The 24,512-nt window shown below is 42.7% G+C and overlaps 2 protein-coding genes across 4 annotated transcripts in view; both read left to right on the top strand.

Moving 5' to 3' along the window:
* The window catches only part of LOC129837333 (adenylate cyclase type 3-like), a 28,963-nt gene extending 5,791 nt beyond the window's left edge, over window positions 1-23,172 (top strand). The window contains exons 3-20 of one of the 3 annotated variants that reach the window (XM_055903413.1): window positions 6,534-6,676; window positions 6,831-6,942; window positions 7,179-7,306; window positions 7,753-7,911; window positions 8,264-8,429; window positions 8,822-8,941; window positions 9,447-9,589; window positions 9,938-10,099; window positions 10,187-10,274; window positions 13,769-13,885; window positions 14,225-14,493; window positions 14,732-14,813; window positions 14,973-15,131; window positions 18,693-18,839; window positions 19,027-19,140; window positions 19,446-19,602; window positions 19,714-19,838; window positions 20,316-23,172. In XM_055903413.1, the coding sequence (XP_055759388.1) occupies window positions 6,534-6,676; window positions 6,831-6,942; window positions 7,179-7,306; window positions 7,753-7,911; window positions 8,264-8,429; window positions 8,822-8,941; window positions 9,447-9,589; window positions 9,938-10,099; window positions 10,187-10,274; window positions 13,769-13,885; window positions 14,225-14,493; window positions 14,732-14,813; window positions 14,973-15,131; window positions 18,693-18,839; window positions 19,027-19,140; window positions 19,446-19,602; window positions 19,714-19,838; window positions 20,316-20,498 (2,574 nt within the window). In that variant the 3' untranslated portion in view covers window positions 20,499-23,172. The remainder of the gene's footprint in view (window positions 1-6,533; window positions 6,677-6,830; window positions 6,943-7,178; window positions 7,307-7,752; window positions 7,912-8,263; window positions 8,430-8,821; window positions 8,942-9,446; window positions 9,590-9,937; window positions 10,100-10,186; window positions 10,275-13,768; window positions 13,886-14,224; window positions 14,494-14,731; window positions 14,814-14,972; window positions 15,132-18,692; window positions 18,840-19,026; window positions 19,141-19,445; window positions 19,603-19,713; window positions 19,839-20,315) is intronic. The other 2 variants (XM_055903412.1, XM_055903411.1) reach the window with 2 other exon arrangements.
* A 676-nt stretch (window positions 23,173-23,848) lies between these two features.
* On the top strand, window positions 23,849-24,488 carry LOC129837411 (transcription factor BTF3-like). The gene has a single exon (XM_055903559.1). It carries the CDS (start codon window positions 23,948-23,950, stop codon window positions 24,410-24,412), a length of 465 nt encoding a protein of 154 aa, XP_055759534.1. The 5' UTR covers window positions 23,849-23,947; the 3' UTR covers window positions 24,413-24,488.
* Window positions 24,489-24,512: the final 24 nt, after the last annotated feature.

Here is a 24,512-nt window from a genome sequence, read left to right as displayed (position 1 = left end):
GGCCAACCAACTGTCTGTCGGAACCCCAGTAAGACTAGCTGTCGCTAATGGGGATGCTAATAAATCAAATGAATGCATTGACGAGTACAAACATTTTAGCCTGTAATATAGCCAGTGCGCTATGATAAACTGCATCTAACAGCTTTAATGAAGTGGCAGCTGACTTCATATAGATGATGTTGCTGTAGTCTAGGACCGAAGGGAACGTCGACTGAATAATCTGCGTTCTACTATTTGGCGAGAGGCAGGACCCATTTCTATAGAAGAAGCCCATTTTTATTCTCAGGTTCTTAAGTCGTCAATATGCTTTTTAAAAGACAGCTTTAAATCTATCCAGATATTTGTAAGCAGGGACACAATCAATATGGACATCACCCAAATTACATGCTAAAATCATCAGAGTTATTTTGTTGTGCTCTAGAGAACAACATATACTTGGTTTTACCTGAATGCAATACTAATTCCAGGTCAATACATATGTTCTGTAAATACAATGAAAGCAGACTGTAGTTCAGATAGAGCCTGGTCAACCGTGGGGGAAATAGCATACACAACAGTATCATCGGCATACAAAAGTGTTTTTTTTTAAAAGAAGTCGATATTGTTCATGTAAAAAGCACAGGACCAGAATCGACCCCTGTAGGACACCTTTCGTAATATCTAGGAAATCGTATTTAACATCATCGGTAGATATACACATTGAGTTTTAAACCAGTCACATGCAATCTGGTCTAGGTCAATTGAGGAAAGCCTCTGAATTAGCCATGAGTGATCAAAAGTATTGAAAGCCTTTGACAGGTCAATGAAGAGGGCAGCACCACGTTGCCTTTTATCCATACAGTTAACCACATCATTTATAACTAAGGAGGCAGCAGAGATAGTGCTATGACCTGGTCTAAAACCCAGCTGATGTACATTTAGAATACATTTCAAAGAGAAGAAAGATCTTAGCTGAGAATGAATCAAGGATTCTAATATTTTTAGCTAGGCAAGAAAGTTTAGAAATAGGGTGATTTTAGTTATTTAGATCACAAGGGTCCGCACGTTTGTGAAGGGGGAGTACATGGGCCGCCATCCAAACCTTGGGGATAGTACCAGGTATAATCATCAGGTAAAAAATATGGGTTAATGATTCAGTAATCAGGGGGGCAGAGAGCTGCAGCAAAAATGGATCAAGCATTTCAGCCCATATCAGATTTTTTTTTACCCGTCTTAATCAATGCATATCACATATAGTAAATTGTTGAAATGAAAACAAAGATTCACTAGAAGTTGATTGATTAACCATCAAGTCAGCTAGAGGCTGGCAGAGGAAGAGCAGTTGATTGACTTACCAAGGTCAATTAAACCACCATTTCTCGCAAATAAAAAGCCTGCCAAGATAAAATTATGATTAAAAGTATCACTTATCCCATTCGTCTCAGTTATGATGCCAGAGTCAGACTGAACTTGCTTAGGAAGGGAAGAGGAATTTGTATGCTACAATGCAGTTACTGTTTTCCAAAATTTTGAAGGATCACCAGCTGTCGGATATAGAGCTTAAAAGATAGCTTGATTTAGCTTTCTTAATCGAGATAGTACATCTGTTTCGCAAGTTTACATACACTCAATTAGTATTTGGTAGTATTGCCTTTAAATTGTTTGACTTGGGTCAAACGTTTCAGGTAGCCTTCCACAAGCTTCCCAAAATAAGTTGGGTGAATTTTGGCCCATTCCTCCTGACAGAGCTGGTGTAATGAAGTCAGGTTTGTAGGCCTCCTTGCTCGCACACGCATTTTCAGTTCTGCCCACAAAATTTCTATAGGGTTGAGGTCAGGCCAGTCCAATACCTTGACTTTGTTGTCCTTAAGCCATTTTGCCACAACTTTGGAAGTATGCTTGGGGCCATTGTCCACTTGGAAGACGCATTTGCGACCAAGCTTTAACTTCCTGACTGATGTCTTGAGATGTTGCTTCAATATATCTACATAGGTTTCCTTCTTCATAATGCCATCTATTTTGTGAAGTGCACCAGTCCCTCCTGCAGCAAAGCACCCCCACAACATGATGCTGCTACTCCTGTGCTTCACGGTTGGGGTGGTGTTCTTCGGCTTGCAAGCCTCCCCCTATTTCCTCCAAACATAACGATGGTCATTATGGCCAAACAGTTCTATTTTTGTTTCATCAGACTAGATTACATTTCCCCAAAAAGTACGATCTTTGTTCGCATGTGCAGTTGCAAACCATAGTCTGGCTTTTTTATGGTGGTTTTGGAGCAGTGGCTTCTTCCTTGCTGAGCGGCCTTTTAGGTTATGTCGATATAGGACTCGTTTTACTGTGGATATAGATACTTTGTACCTGTTTCCTCCAGCATCTTCACAAGGTCCTTTGCTGTTGTTCTGGGATTGATTTGCACTTTTCGCACCAAAGTATCTCTAGGAGACAGAATGCGTCTCCTTCCTGAGCGGTATGACGGCTGCGTGGTCCCATGGTGTTTATACTTGCGTACTATTGTTTGTACAGATGAACGTGGTACCTTCAGGCAATTGGAAATTGCTCCCAAGGATGAACCAGACTTGTGGAGGTCTACAATTTATTTTCTGAGGTCTTGGCTGATTTCTTTTGATTTTCCCATGATGTCAAGCAAAGAGGCACTGAGTTTGAAGGTAGGCTTTGAAATACATCCACAAGTACACCTACAATGGACTCAAATGATGTCAATTAGCCTATCAGAAGCTTCTAAAGCCATGACATCATTTTCTGGAATTTTACAAGCTGTTTAAGGGCACAGTCAACTTGGTGTATGTAAACTTCTGACCCACTAGAATTGTCATACAGTGAATTATAAGTGAAATAATCTGTCTGTCAACAATTGTTGGAAAAATTACTTGTGTCATGCACAAAGTAGATGTCCTAACCGATTTGCCAAAACTAGTTTTATAACAAAACATTTGTGGAGTGTTTGAAAAACAAGTTTTATGACTCTAATCTAAGTGTATGTAAACTTCCGACTTCAACTGTATATACAGCATCCTTCACTATCTATTCTTTCTATCTATTGCATCTTAGCCACTCTGTCACTGCTCATCCATAAATTCCCAATCTGGCCCTCAAACCATCATGGTCACCTAATAATCCCCAGTTTACAATTGGCTCATTCATCCCCCTCCTCTCCCCTGTAACTATTCCCCAGGTCGTTGCTGCAAATGAGAACGTGTTCTCAGTCAACTTACCTGGTAAAATAACGGTAAAATAAAAATAAATAAAAATATATTTTATACTTATATATTCTCATCCCATTCCTTTACTAGATACTGTGTGTATTAGGTTTTGTTGTGGAATTGTTATATATTACCTGTTAGATACTGCTGCTCTGTCGGATCTAGAAGCATAAGCATTTCGCTACACTCACAATAACATCTGCTAACCATGTGTATGTGACCAATAAAATTAGATTTGAGGTTGGATGGGGAGTGTTGCTGCACAGCTATTTTCAGGTCTCTCTTAGGGCTTTTGCAGTGACTGTATTACCGCCACACCGGCGGAGCATACTCGGACCAAAGCGCAGCGTGATCTGGGTTCCACATATTTATTGAAGTGGAACTTAGAACAATATAAAATAAAGAAACAACGAAACGTGATGTAAATGAAGTGCTCAAAGGCAACAACACAAAAACAAGATCCCACAAAACACAGTGGGGAAATGGCTGCCTAAATATGATCCCCAATCAGAGACGGCGATAAACAGCTGCCTCTGATTGGGAACCATACCAGGCCAACATAGCACTAAACAACCCCCCCCTAGTCACACCCCGACCTAACCAAAATAGAGAATAAAACAGGCTCTCTATGGTCAGGGCGTGACAACCTGGCTGGCATGAAAATAAACTACGGGGTAAAGCGTCTCTCCATTCGTTATTTAAGTGCGTAGATGACATGTAATTTTTACTGCTGCCCCTGTTTTGAAACAGGTGCATGATAATGGTCCATCTTAAAAAATAAAATAGAAATTCACACATGTATTATTTAGTATATATAAAGACCAGATTAAATTAAAGAATAGTCTGATGGGTGACAATATTAGCTTATCACTTGTGAATTATGTATTATAATTTCTGAATGATGCCCAGCATAAGAAATAAAGCCTTTTTTTGTATGTTTTTTATATGTTTTAATAATGTTTGTATCACAACTTGGCCAAATAACTTCTTAAAATGAAGCACATTAATCCGCTTTGCAAGGGTTGTAGAGCCTAACTGGCATACATAAGCAGCATGTGAGTTTCAAGTTTGGGGAAGATCATTTTCACCTTAAAAATGCACCTTGATAATAAAAGCATGACATGCATAATTGCATTTGTGGTCGCTTTTGATAATGGGGTTTTCCGCTAATGGAATGTTCACACTTATAGCCTACTACCATGTGCATTTTGCTGCACTTATAATGTGAAGAAATACTCTAATAGTTTATCAGCTTTTTAAGCTAAACGTTCTGATCGGATGAGTCAGTCACATTGCGTCAACTTTTGTACAATGGGGGATAGTAGATTGACATAGGCTAGTGCTTTTGCGTATGCGTATTCTTGATACCATTTGAAAGGGAACACTGGGAGAATATAACACATTAGATCTGGTAAAAGATAATACAAAGAAAAAAAACATGCATTTGTTTTGTATTTTTTTGGTATCATCTTTGAAATGCCACTCCCTCAAATCGTTTGGAGAAAATATCCTTTCAATTTTATTCAGCTTTGTTCAATTGTATTCTTCATACTATAAAATAATGCCATGGAATTCTAAGCAAATCTTGTCTGCTAAATGAACTAGTGTAGCCCACAGCCATTTGGCATAGCCAAATCAGGACCTAGCATAAGGACAACTCAGAGTATGCGATTCTGTTCTTCTGAAATTGAGTACATTTTCCTTATATCATGCTTCTGTCTAAAATAGATAATGGATTTATTGTGACGGTGTAGGCTATATTACATGGGTTTATTAAACTTTTTAAAATGTAGATGTTTAGAGAGTCAGTATCAGTGGCTTGTAGGCTATATGTGGAAGCCAGGAGATGCTAAATGTGTTTGTTAATTAGCGGTCAATTACCGTGAAACTGACAGTTATTTGCTTGACAATCAGCGGCTGACGAAATTTTGTGACTGAACATCTCTGGAGAGACTAGGGCTGTGGCAATCGGGTTCAAGTCCGGGCTCTGGCAGGGCCACTTAAGGACATTCAGAGACTTGTCCCTAAGCCACTCCTGCATTGTCTTGGCTGTGTGCTTAGGGTCGTTGTCCTGTTGGAAGTGAACCTTCGCCCCAGTCTGAGGTCCTGAGTGCTCTGGTGCAGGTTTTCATCAAGGGTCTCTCTGTCCTTTGCTCCGTTCATCTTTCCCTGGATCCTGACTAGTCTCCTAGTCCCTGACGCTTTTAAACATCCCCACAGCATGATGCTGCCACCACCATGCTTCACCGTAGAGAGGGTGCCAGGTTTCCTCCAGACGCAACGATTGGTGGCAGCACCAAATAGTTCAATCTTGGTTTCATCAGACCAGATATTCTTGTTTCTCATGGTTTACGAGTCCTTTAGGTGCCTTTTGGCAAACTCCAAGTGGGCTGTCATGTGCCTTTTACTGAGGAGTGACTTCCGTCTGGCCACTCTACCATAAAGACCTGATTGGTGGAGTGCTGCAGAGATGGTTGTCCTTCTGGAAGGTTCTCCCATCTCCACAGAGGAGCTCTGTCAGAGTGACAATCGGGTTCTTGGTTACCTCCCTGACCAAGGCCCTTCAATCCTGTCTCGGAGCTCTACTGACAATTCCTTCGACCTCATGGCTTGGTTTTTGCTCTGACATGCATTGTCAACCATGGGACCTTTTTATATAGACAGGTTTGTGCCTTTCCAACTCATGTCCAATCAATTGAATTTACCACAGGTGGACTCCAATCAAGTTGTAGAAACATCTCAAGGATGATCAATGGAAACAGGATGCACCTGATCTCAATTTCGAGTCTCATAGCGAAGGGTCTGAGTACCTATGTAAATAAGGTATTTCTGTTATTTATTTTGTATACATTTGCAAAAATGTCTAAAAACCTGTTTCGCATTGTCATTGTGGGGTATTGTGTGTAAATTGATGAGGGGGGAAAAAATATTTGATCTCTAAAAGAGTAAGGCTGTAATATAACAAAATGTTGAAAGTCAAGGAGTCTGAATACTTCCCAAATGCACTGTATGTACTGTTTTGAGCACATGGTAGTCAGTCATCCATGTTTATTTAGTCTTTTTCCAAGATCTATTGGTTGAAGGGTGATCGAAGTAGATATATTTGGAAGTGGATGCTTTGGGATGGTAACGGACAGCTTCCTTTTGTTATAGAAAGTGGTTTGATTAGGTCACTGAATCTTTTTATTGATTCTGATTGAGCATTGATTGATTCTGCTGCCAATCACACAAAATGAAGTGCCTTTTATTGTAAGCTGTGCGTGCGTCTTTTAAGGCTCTTTTAGAGTCTCCTCGTATCCACTGAAACCTCGCCACTCTCCCCGTCCTCCACAGGAGCGTCTCTTGCTGTCCATCCTGCCCAAGCATATAGCAGACGAGATGTTACAGGACATGAAGAAGAAAGAAGCCAGTCAAACAGGACAGAAGGAGAAGCAGCAGTTCAACACCATGTACATGTATCGCCACGAAAACGTCAGGTAAGACACAGTAGCCTCAGACTCTCTATGTACAATCTATAGACCTATGGCTAGGAGAACGTAACTTATAGAGTATACTATGTTGTATATAATAAAGAGGCAGGATATCTAGTAGGATGATGTGATGACAGCATGTATCCCCTTTCTCTTGCAGTATTTTGTTTGCAGACATTGTGGGATTCACTCAGCTGTCATCATCATGCAGTGCCCATGAGCTGGTCAAGCTCCTCAATGAACTGTTTGCCCGCTTTGACAAGCTGGCTGCCGTGAGTCACACGCACACACACCCACAGACAAATATATTACTTACTGACAAAAAAATGTATATTGGTCGGCATGTATTTACACTAATCTTTTAAACAGATTTATTGATAGATTAAAGTACATTTACATGAGTAGTCACATCTTTTCACATATAGATGAAATCATGAATTTTAATGTTCCAGCCCCTCAACTAACTACCTCACTGTGTGTGTGTGTGTGTGTGTGTGTTTCTGGGTAGAAATACCACCAGTTGAGAATAAAGATCCTGGGTGACTGTTACTACTGCATCTGTGGCCTGCCAGACTACAGAGAGGACCACGCTGCCTGCTCCATCCTGATGGGCCTGGCCATGGTGGAGGCCATTTCGTGAGTACCACCCAATGGAAATGTAGACTGTAGAAACTGTTGAGTGGTTTGTGGTATAGGCTGCATGTCAAAGGACATCCTATTCACCTACCTAGGGTCAAAGATAGCATACTACTGTAGAACCTCTTACTTGCATGTGCTAAAAACAGGTCTGACATCTACCGTATCTGGATAAATGGTGAGAAAATCATACGCAATTCATATTTTCCTACCAAGGTTTGATGAGCTTTTAAGTCCAGACCTTTCAGTTTTCCGAATGGCCTCCGTTTCAGACGTGTTCACATCTCAGAGGTCCTTCTGTACTTGTGGTGAATCGGGTGTCATTTGAGATTTGCACATGGAGTAGAAGTAACGTGATGTGCCGGAGGCAAAACGAATGGCAGGGGAAAGAATGGCTAGGGTGGTTCTTCTTGGCTCTGTGTCACGGTGACTGTGTTGTCCTGTAGGTATGTTCGTGAGAAGACCGGGACAGATGTGGACATGCGTGTGGGGGTACACACTGGCACTGTCCTGGGGGGCGTCCTGGGACAGAAGCGGTGGCAGTATGACGTCTGGTCCACTGACGTCACCGTGGCCAATAAGATGGAGGCGGGAGGAATACCGGGGTAAGAAGGAACTGGTTTTAAACCCCTCTAAGTTATTACATTTCCCTAACTCTATTCACAGATCTTTACTACAACTTTAGATGATGCGCAGGCAAGATTGACCTGCCTCATGCACTCATATTTGTCAGATGTGTTTGTGCTCAATACAAACTCTATATACCTATTGGTAGCAATAAGTCATGAATTATGAAGTCGGGTAAGGAAATGTTGATGTACTGAATATCAAATAAGTGACAGCAGGAATTATTAAAAGTTTGCAATAGGGAGGGCATAGGGTCAGCCCCCACCCGTTCTCCCATTGATAGATCAGGCTCTCTGACCTCTAGCCTATAACCCCTGACCTTTGCGGCAGGCGTGTGCACATCTCCCAGGCCACCATGGAGTGTCTGCACGGGGAGTTTGATATGGAGCCGGGAAACGGCGGCGACCGCTGTGAGTACCTGAAGGAGAGGGGCATCGACTCCTACCTGGTGGTGGTGCCCAAGGGCCCCCTGGGAAAGAGCGGCATCAACGGGGTGGTGAGTATTGCCTCAGCACCTAGTTTTATTCAACCTTTTACTCTTACAGGTTCGTCTCACTGAGATTAAACCTCGGTAAAACTTTATTTTACAACCAGGTAGTACTTACTAAGGAATAACTTTTGTCTTTAACTTTGATACCAGTCTCCAATTTTGTTGAATTCTTTGAGGTGATTACCAGCGTAGTTTCTTAGTTAATCCCATGGAAATGCCAGGTTAGTAACAGCTTACAACAGGCGTAAGAAAGCGTAACAAATGGACAATACTTTTTTTCTTCTCCAGATTCCTCCTTGTCAACCCACCACACCACAGTCACTGTAAACACACCTCACATTCTCTCTTCTCTCTCTCTCTCTCTCTCTCCTCCTGCCTGTCTCTTCGTTTTCCATCAGAAGTTGTCTGTGATGTCGTCCAATGGGAACTCTCCATTGTTGATCAACACCACTGAGTGTAATGGGAGTGTCCACACAGCCTGCACCACACCAGACGAGCCAGAGGAGCTGGACACACGGGTAACACATGACCTTTACTGTAACCCCTAACACACAGGATTGCAACTCTGTGTCGTGCAAGTGCACAGTGTGTGCAGGCCTTTGTTCCAGTTTAGGATTAGTACACCTATTCAAATGATTAACTAATCATTGTCTTATATTCAGACCTCGATTTGTTTATTCAGGGGTGTTAGCGCTGGGCTAGTACAAAAACCTCCAAATGCTTTGGATGTCTCCAAGACAGGAGTTGCCCAAAGTGTACTACCTTCCCTACTTCAAACCTGAATGAAGAGTGGCTCCACCCAGATTCTCCACCCTTCTCATTAAGTGTGCACTTGCACACTCCCCATCATGGATCTAAAAGCATTGAATTGGTGTAAGTATTGGCTGGAGAGAGTTTCGACAGTTGTTAAATCCATGAGCGGGAGTGTGCAAGTGCACACTTTAGAAGGAGTGTGGAGAATCGGGGTGCATCCAGTGAGTGGTGTAATGACAGACCCGGAATGCCACCTTCTTGTGACCCCAGGTGGTGAACCCTTCGTTCCCCAACCCTCGGCGGAGGCTAAGACTGCGGGACCTGGCCGAGAGGGTGATTGATGCCCAAGAGAACGAACAGGAGCTCAACAAACTGCTCAATGAGGCACTGCTGGAGAGAGAGACCGTACAAGCGTGAGTAGACAGAGAGGGAGGGTGTGTGTGGGGTTGCAAAATTCCAGGAACTTTAAATAAATTCCCTGGTTTTCCTGAAATCCTGGTTGGAGGATTCTGGATTTCATGCTTATTCCCTCCTGATTTCGGGAATCCCCCAACCGGGCATTTTGGGAAAACCAGGGAATTGATTTAAAATTCCCCAGAATTTTCCCAGCCTGTGTATATCTATGTATGAATGTGTGTGTGTGATAGTCATAGAGAAACACCCAGTAGCAGAGGGTGTGTGAGTGAGCCATGTGCAGCCAGGTATGAATCCTCTGTTATGTGAGCAGACCGACCGTGTGAACCCTCCATCTACCCTGTCAGTCTGAAGGGGAAACGCACCAACCGTCTGTCCCTGCGCTTTGTGGACCCTGAGCTGGAGACCCTCTACTCCGTAGAAAAGGAGAAGCAGAGCGGAGCTGCCTTCAGCTGCTCCTGTGTGGTACTCCTGTTCACTGCAGCCATGGAGGTCCTCATAGACCCTCGGTGAGTTCACCTAAACTCTCGTTCTCTCTCTCTCTCTCTCTCGCTCTCTTTCGTTCCTTATGTTCTGTGTGTTCCTGCGGTTGACAGGATGATAGCAAACTACGTGACCCTAGCTGTGGGAGAGGTCCTGCTGCTTGTCCTAACTGTCTGCTCTCTGGCGGCCATCTTCCCTCGAGTGAGTGCCCCCCCGCTCCACTATCGCACCTTGCTCAACATCTAAACCAGAGAGCAGCTAGCCTTTCAGAGCGAGCAACAGTTAACCCACAGCCAAATCATAATTTATCATCGAACATTTTCCACCACATAAGAAATCTGTAGATATGAATATATTTGTTGTGGTATACTCTTGAGTAAAAAAATAACGTAGTTGTGATTAGTGGATCGGCATACCGTAGTTAAATAACTTAAATGTGCTAAGCATCTCATGATGCTGTGCATTTGATGTTTTCAGACACTCCCAATGTTAGGTAAGCTGAATGTGGTAAAGAATGTGTCTAATCAGCACCCCATACGTTCGTTCTTTTGTCACGCATCAGCACTTTTGATCTAACCTCATGAGCCAGGTCATGGAAAGTCAAATGTATTGACTGCTACAGGCAGTTATGTAGCTACCACTATCGACTGCTCCTGTCACCCTAACAGCAACACTCCTCCCCCATCCCCACACTGCCCACAAGGGTTTTGAACCCCATGCACTGTATCTGTGCACCGTGTGCAATGCAGACACACAGTCACACACAGACACACATGCAGTGCATTCGGAAAGTATTCAGACTTTTTCCACATTTTCTTACGTTACAGCCTTATTCTAAAATTGATTAAATTGTTTTTTTTCACTCATCAATCTACACACAATACCCCATAATGACAATACAAAAACAGGTCTTTAGAAATGTTTGTAAACTTATTCAAAAAAAAAAAAAAATGCTATCACATTTACACAAGTATTCAGATCCTTTACTCAGTACTTTGTTAAAGCACCTTTGGCAGAGATTACAGCCGTGAGTCTTCTTTTTCTGCAGATCCTCAAGCTCTCTCAGGTTGGATGGGGAGCGTCACTGCACAGCTATTTTCAGGTCTCTCCAGAGATGTTCGATCAGGTTCAAGTACGGGCTCTGGCTGGGCCACCCATGGACATTCAGAGACTTGTCCCGAAGCCACTCCGGCATTGCCTTGGCTGTGTGCTTAGGGTCCTTGTCCGGTTGAAAGGGGAACTTTCCTGAAGGTCCTGAACACTCTGGAACAGGTTTTCATCAAGGATCTCTCTCTACTTTGCTCCGTTCATCTTTCCCTCGACGCTGACTAGTCTCCCAGTTCCTGCCACTGAAAAACATCCCCACAGCATGATGCTGCCACCACCATGCTTCACCGTAGGGATGGTGCCAAGTTTCTTCCAGATGTGAGGCTTGACATTCAGGCCAAAGAGTTCATTTTGGTTTCATCAGACCAGAGAATCTTGTTTCTCATGATCTTAGGGTCCTTTAGTTACCTTTTTAGAAAACTACAAGCGGGCTGTCATGTGCCTTTTTACTAAGGAGTGGCTTCCGTCTGGCCACTTTACCATAAAGGCCTGATTGGTGGAGTGCTGCAGAGATGATTGTTCTTCTGGAAGAACTCTGGAGCTCTGTCAGAGTGACAATCAGGTTCTTGGTCATCTCCCTGACCAAGGCCCTTCTCCCCAAATTGCTCAGTTTGGCCAGCTCAAGGCAGAGTCTTGGGGGTTCCAAATGTCTTCCATTTAAGAATGCTGGATGCCACTGTGTTCTTGGGGACCTTCAATGCTGCAGACATTTTTTGGTACCCTTTCCGCAGATCTGTGCCTCGACACGATCCTGTTATCCTACGGACAATTTCTTCGACCTCATGGCTTGCTTTTTGTTCTGACATACACTGTCAACTTTGGGACCTTATATAGACAGGTGTTTGCCTTTCAAAATCATGTCCAATCAATAGAACTTACCACAGGTGGGATTCAATCAAGTTGTAGAAACATCTCAAGGATGATCAATGGAAACAGGATGCACCTGAGCTCAATTTTGTGTCTCATAGCAAAAGGTCTGAATGTTTATGTAAATTAGCTCCTGAGTGACGCAGCGGTCTAAGGCACTGCATCTCAGTGCTAGAGGTGTCACTACAGACCCTGGTTCAATTCCGGGCTGTATCACAACCGGCGTGATCGAGAGTCCCATAGGGCGACGCACAATTGGCCCAGCATCATCTGGCCTAGGGGAGGGTTTGGCCAAGGTAGGCCGTCATTGTAAATAAGAATTTGTTGTTAACTGGCATGCCTAGTAAAATATATATATTTTTTTAATACATTTGCAAACATTTCTAAAAAACAGTTTTTGCTTTGTCATTATGGAGTATTGTGTGTAGTAGATTGATGAGGTAAAAATAAAATTTTATCAATTTTAGAATAATGCTGTAAGGTAACAATGTGTAAAAAGGGAAGGGGTCTGAATACTTTCCGATTGCACTGTACACACATAAACAAACAGATTAACAACTATTATATCAAGGGTGAAATGCATGTCAACATGTCTGTGCCTGTCCCAGTTCAATGTCAACCACACGAACACCAGAAACCCCACCCACTCACACACACACACACATACACTTTACCCCAGAGCGTATAAGCAAGAGCTTTTAGTGCTACATAATGAAATGCTTTTACTTGAAGCTGTATGGACCAGATTATTGTTCAGCTGCTGAGAGAATGTACTGTACCCAATGAGATGAGATTTAACCATTGGAGATCTGAATCCCCTCGGGCGACGGTAGTTCCACTCCAGTGACAATTCTTTATCTATGGAAAATCAATCCCTCTTCATCATATAGATGTTCATAGAGAAGCCCTCTGGTTGGACTGATGCGTGACTCCCCATGGCATGATTGGATGGTTCAATGAGGAAAACCAATATGTCTCGTCCTCAGTTTGTCCCAGCTCATCTGAAATGACCGTTGACATATACAGCACTATGTCGTAGTATACTGTACTGTCACTAACATGAAAGTCACTATAGTACAGATGTAGGATCTTCATTTGAACACCCAGTTTTTATTTTTTATTTAACTAGGCAAGTCAACTAAGAACAAATTCTGATTTTACAATGACGGCCTACTGTTGCAGGACAACAGGAAATGTACAACTCGTAGTATATTTGCGGTTTAGAAAGGCTTCTGACGTTTACTACTTTGACATTTCAGACTTGATTTTCCGTTATGAGAAGTGTATCAACCCCTACAAAAATTTTCCAGTAATCAAAATCCACATCATTCACATGTCCTGTTGCTGCAGGATTATTTTCCTGCTGTAGCAAACTGGTGCAAACGAATATCCTAAACGAATATCCTCATCTGGACAAACTCACTAGGAGAAATACCCTGACCGCTACTATGGTTTCCATCTGATGATGCGTTTGAAAGCTGAGCATCATTACGATGATGATTACAATTGCATTACTTCGTTGGTTACGGCGAGCAAAGACGACCGGCGCCATCAATCATAGTTAAAACGTTTTTAATGTTCCGCCATTGCCCCACATATACCACCATTGACTCAAAACCACATCAATACAACGATGATAGGTAGATAGATATTACTGGTAAGTTCACGTGACTAATTAATGATATTACTGTTGATGACCAACATGTTATTTTCCCTCCTAGGTTTTCCCTAAGAGGCTGGTGTCTTTCTCCACATGGATCGACCACACACGCTGGGCACGGAACACATGGGCCATGGCAGCAATCTTCATCCTCACCATGGCCGACATTGTGGACATGGTGAGAAACGCTCATCGTTAGTCCAGCAGAAAAAAATCACAACACTGGCTTTCTGGTGTGGAATTATGCAGTAGCATGCCAATACACAAGCCTTCTCATGAAGCTGGGTTTGACATAAGGGTCTGTTTTTGGTGTTGACTTGCATGCCGTCCATATGCAACAGCGCGCATTGCAGTTAAATGTTTTAAATTCGTAATAAAGCAACAAGATGGGAGTGAAACCAGGGATTTTTTTAAAGGGGTCCATGTAAGCTTGGAGGAAGCACTAGAACTCGATTGAGTTGTGGCTCAGGTCTTGCGTTAACATTTGGCCTCTATCCCCTCTGTCCACGCCCTGTAGCTGAGCTGTCCCCGTCCCTCTGGAAACGCCACAATGGCTCTTCCTTCCTCTGTTGTCCAATCCGGGCCAGAGGGCTGTCTGGACAACCCCAAGTACTACAGCTACATCGCCGTGCTGGCACTCATGGCGACCACCATGCTGGTACAGGTCAGCCACATGGTCAAGGTCACACTCATGCTCCTCATCACCATAGCGACGGGCATCGTCAACATCTACAGCTGGAGGGACATTTTTGACCGCTACGATATGGCCCGCTTCCAGGACTACAGGTGGATGTGGTTGTGGTGTTATAGGCTGTAGAACAGGTGTGGGTGGTGGTCATCAGTTTATGGATGTGTGGTCATCATTTCTTTTCAATTAGTAAAACTGCAATTGGAATTTCAGTTGACTGAATTGAAATGAAATTGACCGCAACTCTGATTGTCATGTTAAGTGTGTTTTATTGTTGTTCTGGAAACAATGTGAGCAGGCTTGTGATTTCTGACTATCTCTGTGCTCTGTTTTTAGGTCTTATCTGGTTCCCTCCAAATATGCCATGACTATCATGATCTTCGTCATGATGATCAGCTTCTACTACTTTTCTCGACATGTAAGTTACTACGGCCGAAGTCTACTAGTTACATACCTTCCAAGTCGCCACCACCTTCTCTAGTCTCCACAGGTTCTGCTTCTCCTCCATTCTTGTTAACCTCTCCACCTCCTATGTGAACCTCTTTCCTGTCTCCCGCCACCACGTCCCTGACTTTAGGTGGAGAAGCTAGCCCGTACTCTGTTCTTGTGGAAGATTGAGGTCCACGAGCAGAAGGAGAAGGTGTATGAGATGAGGCGCTGGAACGAGGCGCTGGTCACGAACATGCTGCCGGAGCACGTAGCGCGCCACTTCCTTGGCTCCAAGAAAAGGGACGAGGTGAGACAGCTTCACCACTGTAGATACAGTACCTGGTTCGCCCTTCGTGTTGTCTGAGAAGTTATACTTTTCAGTCATCTGTCCAGAGAACATTCTTCCAAGAGTCTTGATGATCTTCCAGGTATGTTTTTGGCTAACTTTAGTTAACTTTTTGGACGACATGGGTCCCGTTATGCCTGGTGAAAACCAAACACTGCATTCCACAGTAAGAACCTCATACCAACGGTCAAGCATGGTGATGGTAGTGTGATGGTTTGGGGACGTATCCAATTTTTAAAGTTGTTTTGTAATCTCAGGTTTCCTTAATCTAATATTAGGTTTTGGTTGAAGATCTGATAACATTCAGTATAAGGAATATGCAAAAACATAGAAAAACCCAGGGCTCTTAATTCAAATTTTTCATTTGTAGCACTGAAAATAAATAAAAAATATCAATTGAGATATAGCCTACTGTATGCTGGGCCTTGAAGTATGCTAGCTACTTCTGAAGCACACGTTATGCCCTTGAAACTAATATGGAAACCTGTAAATTCATTTAGGAGTATATGCGACCAACATTGTCACACTTTATAGCCCTGACCGTAACTACCATGTAGCTACAATGTAAATACTAGGGCTGTGACGGTAATGGGATTTTGGATGAAAGCTATTAGTCAGCCAAATAAACAAGTTCACTGTTATAACCGTTCTAATAGCAAAACAATTATAATACATGTACAAAACATGAGTGTACACTGAGTGTACAAAACATTAGGAACCCATTCCTAATATTGAGTTGCACCCCCTTTTGCCTCAGAACAGCCTGGACTCTACAAGGTGTCGAAAGTGTTCCACAGATGCTGGCCCATGTTGACTCCAATGCTTCCCACAGTTGTGTGATGTTGGCTGGATGTCCTTTGGGTTGTGCACTATTCTTGATTTCACACTGTTGAGTGTGAAAAAACCCAGCAGTGTTGCAGTTCTTGACATACTCAAACCGGTGAGCCTGGCACCTACTACAAATACCCTGTTCAAAGGCACTTTAAATATTTTGTCTTGCCCGTTCACCCTCCTGAATGGCACACATACACAATCCATGTCTCAAGGCTTAAAAATCCTTCTTTAACCTGTCTCCTACCCTTCACCTAAACTGATTTGAAGTGGATTTAACTGGTGATATCAATAATGGATCGTTGCTTTCACCTGGATTCACCTGGTCAGTCTGTCATGGAAAGAGCAGGTGTCCCTAATGTTTTGTACACTCAGTGAATATATTTAAGACGCACATTTTCTCCTCTCCTCTGCTCCTGACTGCATGTGCTGCTGCTGCAGGGAGTGGGGTGTTGCCTAGGCAACCGAATCCTCGTTTGCTACAACACCTTGCATGTTTCAGCAAGGAGAAACAAAGTTTGTGTTACAGCGGAAACTGACTCAACTGCGCTAATGGCCTGCCATCCCGTCTTCAGTCAGCTGGTCGTTCATATACAGTACCAGTCAAAAGTTTGGATACACCTACTCATTCAAGGGTTTTTCTTTATTTTCACTATTTTCTACATTGTAGAATACTAGTGAAGACATCAAAACTATGAAATAACACTTATGGAATCATGTAGTAAGCAAAAATGTATATAATTTATATTTGAGATTCTTCAAAGTAGCCACCCTTTGCCTTAATGACAGCTTTGCACACTCTTGGAATTCTTTCAACCTGCTTCACCTGGAATGCTTTTCCAACAGTCTTGAAAGAGTTCACCACAAACCATCTCAATTGGGTTGAGGTCGGGTGATTGTGGAGGCTAGGTCATCTGATGCAGCACACCATCACTCTCCTTCTTGGTCAAATAGCCCTTACACAGCCTGGAGGTGTGTTGGGTCATTGTCCTGTTGAAAAACAAGTGATAGTACCACTAAGCGCAACCCAGATAGGATGACGTATCGCTGCAGAATGCTGGGGTAGCCATGCTGGTTAAGTGTGCCTTGAATTCTAAATGAATCACTGACAGTGTGACCAGCAAAGCACCCCCACACCACCTCCTCCATGCCTCAAGGTGGGAACCACACATGCGGAGATCATCCGTTCACCTACTCTGCGTCTCACAAAGACACGGTAATTGGAGTCAAAAATCTAATTTGGAATCATCAGACCAAAGGACAGATTTCCACCGGTCTAATGTCCATTTCTCGTGTTTCTTGGGCCAAGCAAGTCTCTTATTATTATTGTTGTCTTTTAGTAGTGGTTTCTTTGTAGCAATTTGACCATGAAGGCCTGATTCACGCAGTCTCCTCTGAACAGTTGATGTGTCTGTTACATTTATTTGGGCTAGTTTGAGAAACCGATGCCTCAGAAGTCCTCAACTGGCAGCTTCATTAAATAGTACCAGCAAAACACCAGTCTCAACGTCAACAGTAAAGAGGCGACTCCGGGATGCTGGCCTTCTAGGCAGAGTTCCTCTGTCCAGTGTCTGTGTTCTTTTGCCCATCTTAATCTTTTCTTTTTATTGGCCAGTCTGAGCATCCCGGAGTCGCCTCTTCACTGTTGACATTGAGGCTGGTGTTTTGCGGATACTATTTAATGAAGCTGCCAGTTGAGGACTTGTGATGCGTCTGTTTCTCAAACTAGACACTAATGTACTTGTCCTCTTGCTCAGTTGTAAACCGGGGCCTCCCACTCCTCTTTCTATTCTGGTTAGAGACAGTTTGCACTGTTCTGTGAAGGGAGTAGTACACAGCGTTGTACGAGATCTTTAGTTTCTTGATAATTTCTCGCATGGAATATCCTTCATTTCTCAGAACAAGAATAGACTGACGAGTTTCAGAAGAAAGTTCTTTGTTTTGGCCCTTTTGAGCCTGTAATCGAACCCACAAATGCTGATGCTCCAGATACTCAACTAGTCTAAAGAAGGCAAGTTTTATTGCTTCTTTAATCAGGACAACAGTTTTCAGCTGTGCTAACATAATTGCAAAAGGGTTTTCTAATGATCAATTAGCCTTTTAAAATGATAAACTTGGATTAGCTAACACAACATGCCCTTGGAACACAGGAGTGATGGTTGCTGATAATGGGCCTCTGTACGTCTATGTAGATAAAAAATCAGCCGTTTCCAGCTACAATAGTCATTTACAACATTAACAATGTCTACATTGTATTTCTGATCAATTTGATGTTATTTTGGTGTACAAAAATGTTGCTTTTCTTTCAAAAAACAAGGACATTTCTAAGTGACCTCAAACTTTTGAATGGTAGTGTATATATATATATATTTACGGATATGACAGTTATTTAATTGTCATGGTGGTCTTCATCCATAACCATCGTTTATATGGTAATTGTGCCAGCCCTAATAAATGCATGGGCTTTAAGGCAGTCGATGTGAAGTGGGACCAATACATGCATAGTTCCTGAAGTTGAGAAAGAGGTATCAGCCACGGTCACTGTGTGCGGTGATCAGCCACCATGTTATCACAGTGGTAATGTTTGTTCAGCCATTGCAAAGGTTACATTTGGAGTTATACTCTTGACTTATCTATGTCTGTACATCTGTTAATCTGAAAAAAATATATATATATACCCACCCCTTCCAGGAGCTGTACAGCCAGTCATATGATGAGATTGGTGTGATGTTCGCCTCCATCCCCAACTTCTCGGACTTCTACACAGAGGAGAGCATCAACAATGGGGGGATTGAGTGCCTCAGGTTCCTCAACGAAATCATCTCAGATTTTGACAGCGTAAGAAGCTCGTGAATGCATAATTTCGACTTGTAACAGTCATGCAAATGTTGAAACTAGCTTGCTATGACAATGGAAGTACTGTATGTTATTACTCCCTATTCCCGAGGCATGTATAGGAATAAAAAATGCAGCCTAACACTTTGAGACTTGACCTTTCAACCCGTGACCTTTTAACCTCTGACAGCTTCTGGACGAGTCTCAGTTCCGCTGCATCACCAAAATCAAAACCATTGGCAGCACCTACATGGCAGCGTCAGGGGTCACTCCCGACGTCAGCAACGGCTACGCCTGTCTGAAGGTCAGCTCATTACCATGGTCATCAGCCACTGGGTCTGGGTCAGAGGAGGCTTAAACTACCCGTGTAAACTATATCATGTAAACTCCTATAGTATGACATAATCCTGTGAACTCCTATAGCTAAACAGCAGAACTCCTGATGAACTCAGTCTAGAGCATTTTATACTGTTTGTGGTAGCAGGTCAGAAATGTGATCAAGAGCTTCAGGACTGACCTTTTACAGAGGATATGTTCATTTTTATGGGTGATGAGGAACGTAGTGGTGGCGATGATCAAATGAATTCACTCGGAAACTTGACAAAAAAGATGGTTAAGGTAGAGGGCTCTGTTGTGCAGAAAGAGGAGCTGACCGACAGGGAGCGCTGGCAGCATTTGGCAGATCTGGCGGACTTTGCTCTGGCCATGAAGGTCACGCTCATGAACATCAACTACCAGTCCTTCAACAACTTCATGCTGCGCATAGGTCAGTGCTAACCTTTCAGCCACATATTTTAAGGTGAGAGAAGAATGGAGAGCGTGTCCTAATTTTGTACAGCATGCATATCACGTATCCCATGCTTCCTCCTCTCCCCAGGTTTGAATAAAGGGGGGGTGCTGGCAGGAGTGATTGGTGCCCGGAAGCCTCACTATGACATCTGGGGCAACACTGTGAATGTGGCCAGTCGCATGGAGTCCACAGGGGTCATGGGTAACATCCAGGTAAGGCCTCTCCGTACAGGGTGCGACGAGATGCAGGATGGGATAAGTCTTGAGGTGACAACCAAACAATCAGTTATGGCTGTAGCGCGTTGGCCCGTTCAGGTCGTTGATGTACCTGATTTCTGGTGAGGACCGAGCACGAGCACTTGATAGCCTACAATGAGTGATACATTTCAATCACCTGCAAGATCTCAAAACCACATACAGCAATCGGATACCCGACTGCGCAGTCGACGATGTGGCATGCAACCATTGGTTGACTGCAATGTAGTCGGCCTGGAATTGTTGTTTCCCAGATGGCTATAATAACACAAGAATTATCCTACTTTGTTTGATTACTATTTAGATCTTGGGGTTTGACATCAGGGAATAGTTTTAAGTGGATTACCAAATCTGGGTAGGAAACGCATGTTGGATGGATCTGTATGCATGCGGAGATTCATCACCTTCAATTTGATGTGATTCTACTGCCCCCAGGTGGTGGAAGATTGCTACCACATCTTGAAGGAGTACGGATTCCGTTTTGTGAGGAGGGGACCTATCTTTGTGAAGGGGAAAGGAGAGCTGCTTACCTACTTTCTGAAGGGTAGAGAAAAACAGGGCTCCTTCATCAACGGCTCCTCGGTCACCCTGCCACACCAAGTGGTGGACAACTCCTGACCTGCGTGTCAATGCTCACAGAAACACACACACACATAATCAGAAACATACATTCTAATGTATAAGTGAGATCTGAATTCATGCTTATACCAACACTCTTTCAGAATTGCAAAGTATGTAAGAGGATATGTACATCTTGCAAAGAAAGAAGGTTTGTCCCGCCTCCCCCCACCCTGCCTGTTCAAATACATTCTTTGGCAAACTACAAAGCTTTTCAAAATAGTGCTCAGCTATTTGCACTACAGACTTATGAACACATATCACCCTACTGTATAGTCACTATATTTACACACAGGCTTAGACAAACACTCTTATTCAGAAACACCGTCTGACAAACGCACAGTCGTGTATTCACTACAATGCCATCCTTACCACGCACTCAAGCCAGATGCATCATGGCTGTTGGACTAAATGCCTCATTTTGAATACTGTTCCCCCTTTTACAAAATACTTTATATTTGGGAAAATAATGGATTTCATTGTGTTTGTTACAGTATCTCCAAACTGCTTGGAGATGGAGATGACCTGAGATAAGATGGTAGAGTGTTTGAAGGTTAATATATGTGTGTGTGTGTGTGTGTGCTGAACAAGCCTGCAGTGAAAGTATTCTGATCCAGAATCAAGTAACATGCCCTGTCTCTGTTTGCTATGAATTTGGAACACATGCCTTCTATGTTCTTCCCCCCCTTTGTTTACATTGGCACACATCACTTCTTTACGGCATCTGAGTCTATGCTGACAGTGGGCACAGAACCCAGGTGTGAAATTGGAGACAGGTTGAATGTTTTTGTGTTTTTTGGAGGCATTGCAGGTGTGCTGACAAGCAAGAGTGATTTGCGGTATTTTAGAGTTTGTGGTCACCGGGTCTTTGTGAGTAGCTGACACCTTTGGCCATTATGGGTATTCCCGGTGGGTAGAAATGCAGTGCCCTGAAAAAGTATTTGCCCCCTTTTGGATTTTCTCTGTTTTTACATGTTTTTGATACTAAATTAGCCGATCTTCAACTAAAACCTTATATTAGATAAAGGGAACCTGAGTTTACAAAATAAACTTATTTTATTTATTGAATTAACAACGTTATGCAACACCCAATGCCCCTGTGTGAAAAATGTATTAACCCCTTACACTCAATAACTGGTTGTGCCACCTTTAGCTGCAATGACGGCAACCAAATGCTTCCTGTAGTTGATGATCAGTCTCTCACGTCGCTGTGGAAGAATTTTGGCCCACTCTTGCACGCAGAACTTCTTTAACTCAGCGAGTTAACTCGGCGGCTTTTTAGTCATTTTAAAGTAAACTTGACTTTTGGATTAAAGTTGACTTACGTTTGCCATAAAACACCTGGAAGATCATCAAGGCTCTTGGAAGAATGTTCTAATGAACAGATGAGTCAAGTGTATAACTTTTTGGAAGACATGGGTCCCATTTATGCCTGACGAAAAACCAAACACTGCATTCCACGGTAAGAACCTTGTACCAATAGTGAAGCATGGTAGTGGTAGTGTGATGGTTTGGGGATGCTTTGCTACCTCAGGACCTGGATGACTTGCCTTTTAATAGAAGGAACAATGAATTATGTTCCGTATCAAATAAAAGGTTATTGGTCACATGCAGATGTTATTGTGGGTGTCGCAAAATGCTTGCTGCATCAGTAAATTCTACAGGAGAATGTCAGGCTTTCTGTGAGCTGAAGCGCAGCTGGGTCATGCAGCAAGACAATAATCCAAAACACATTTTGAAATTTGAAGTTTTGGAATGGCCTAGGCAAAGTCCAGACCTAATCCCAATTCAGATGTTGTGGCAGGACTTGAAATGAGCAGTTCATGCTTAAAAACCCACAAATGTCGCTGAGTTAAAGCAGTTCTGCATGAAAGAGTGGGCCAAAATTCCTCCACAGCAACGTGAGAGACTGTGCAACAACTAAAGGAAGTATTTAATTGTTGTGTTATTTGTTCACTCAGGTCCCCTTTATCTAATATTAGATTTTGGTTGAAGATCTGATAATATTCAGTATTAAAAAAAAATGCTAAAGTAGAGAATTAAGGGGTCAAATGACTTTTTCACAGCACTGTATGTTTGTTTGTTTGTGTGTATGTAAGGTGGATATGTGGACAGTATTGCAGGTGCAGGTGAGTTTCTTTTGCTCGTATTGTGTCCCCATCAGTGTCTTTTCTCTGAAATTGAATGAAAGTGTAATAGTTTATTCTTCTACAACCCTCTGTCCTCGCTTGCCCCTTACACAAATTAAAACATTCCTGGCCCTTTAATATTTTTATAACTAAGTTTAATTCATGCTGAGATTCTATTTAAAGTGATGGGATAAAGGACGAATGAGTCTCTAAGTTGTACATACAGTTTACTGTTCATTAAATTAATTTATTGCAGTCGTCAGGGACAGATTTCCTTTTTCTTTTTTAAACCAATGTAAAAGTGCCAATGTTGAAGGAATGGCTTTGGTCCCTGTACATGTGGCCAAAATGCAGGTCTTTGCTGTTTCTCGATTTGTATTTTAAAGAACCTCAGGCTTGGGAATAAAATGGCACTTTGAATGGTTGTAAACTATCTGTGTTTGAGTTTAAAAATAAGTTATTAATGTATTTAAATTATTTGTCATTTTCAAGTGTATTGATAAAAAAAAAACGGAATTAAACCATGGTCCCTAATACTTTCTTTATTTAGTGTGTTTTGAGTAGGTCTGTTGCCTCTGGATAGAGTAAAGTTGTTGCATATGTTGAGAGTGTGACATCTGATCCATTTCATGCAGAAGTTGCAGAACCTAATGAACACTATGTTTAAAAGACGTCTCAACCAATTTTGCTTGCTGAGAAGAGATCCCCTTTTTGATGTAGCTTGAAAAAAACTTAAAGGGGAAACCTGCAATTGCAACTTCCAGTTTTAGACTTTTAAATTAATGATATATAATCATTAAGTTATGCTACCTGTGGCGGCAGGTAGCCTAGTGGTTCGAGCATTGGGCTATAATTCCTGTGTTGACAAGATAAAAATCTGTTGTTCTTCCCCTGAACAAGGCAGTTAACCCACTGTTCCCCAGTAGGCCATCATTGTAAATAAGAATTTGTTCTTCACTGACTTGCCTAGTTCAATAAAGGTAAAAATTAAAAAAAATATATACCCATTGATTATTGAAGAATATAACAAGTGTCATGACAAGTCTCATGACCTTCGGTCAATTGTTGTACCCCACACGAACTGTAAATATAAGCTCTAAACAATGTAATTTGAAACAAAAGCTGTATAGCCTCAACTTGGTTAATTCTATAATTTTGACGTCATGAATGGTCAGCCCTTGCATCCATAGCTCTTGTCCATGGATCTTGCTCCCCGCGTGCGTGCGCTGCTAGTGTGCAGGTCAGTTAGGAGCTCTAAAATACCTTCTTTCCTGCACTGTTTCTGCCATTCTTCAATGACACAAGACGGAAAAAATAATAATGAATCAAGAAAAACTTGCCAAACTTCAGGCACAAGTCCGCGACGGCGGAAAGGGCACTGCTCGCAGAAAGAAGGTTGTGCACAGAACTGCAACTGCAGATGACAAGAAACTTCAGTTCTCCCTAAAGAAACTAGGAGTCCTCTCTGGCATTGAAGAGGTCAACATGTTCACGAACCAGGGGACAGTGATCCACTTCAACAACCCCAAAGTGGAGGCCTCCCTGGCAGCCAACACCTTCACCATCACTGGCCACGCCGAGACCAAGCAGCTGACAGAGATGCTCCCCAGCATCATCAACCTGCTGGGAGCAGACAGTCTGACTATTCTCCGGAGACTGGCTGAGGTTCTGCCCAAACAGGCTGGAGATGGAAAAGCACCAATCGCCCCCATAGAGGAGGAAGATGATGATGTTCCAGATCTGGTGGAGAATTTTGACGAGGCTTCCAAGGATGAGGCAAACTAAAGGAAACAACAGACCTTCAGGAGAGTCTCAACAGGACTTGACTAGGCCGTGGGGTGGGGTGGGCACAAGGCGTTATTTTTCTTTCTTGCCACCCGATTTT

Source organism: Salvelinus fontinalis, chromosome 38 (genome assembly GCF_029448725.1).
Source record: "Salvelinus fontinalis isolate EN_2023a chromosome 38, ASM2944872v1, whole genome shotgun sequence".
Lineage (NCBI taxonomy): Eukaryota > Metazoa > Chordata > Actinopteri > Salmoniformes > Salmonidae > Salvelinus > Salvelinus fontinalis.
Note: the sequence above shows the minus strand (reverse complement) of the source record. Positions and strands in the feature narration are given on the sequence as shown.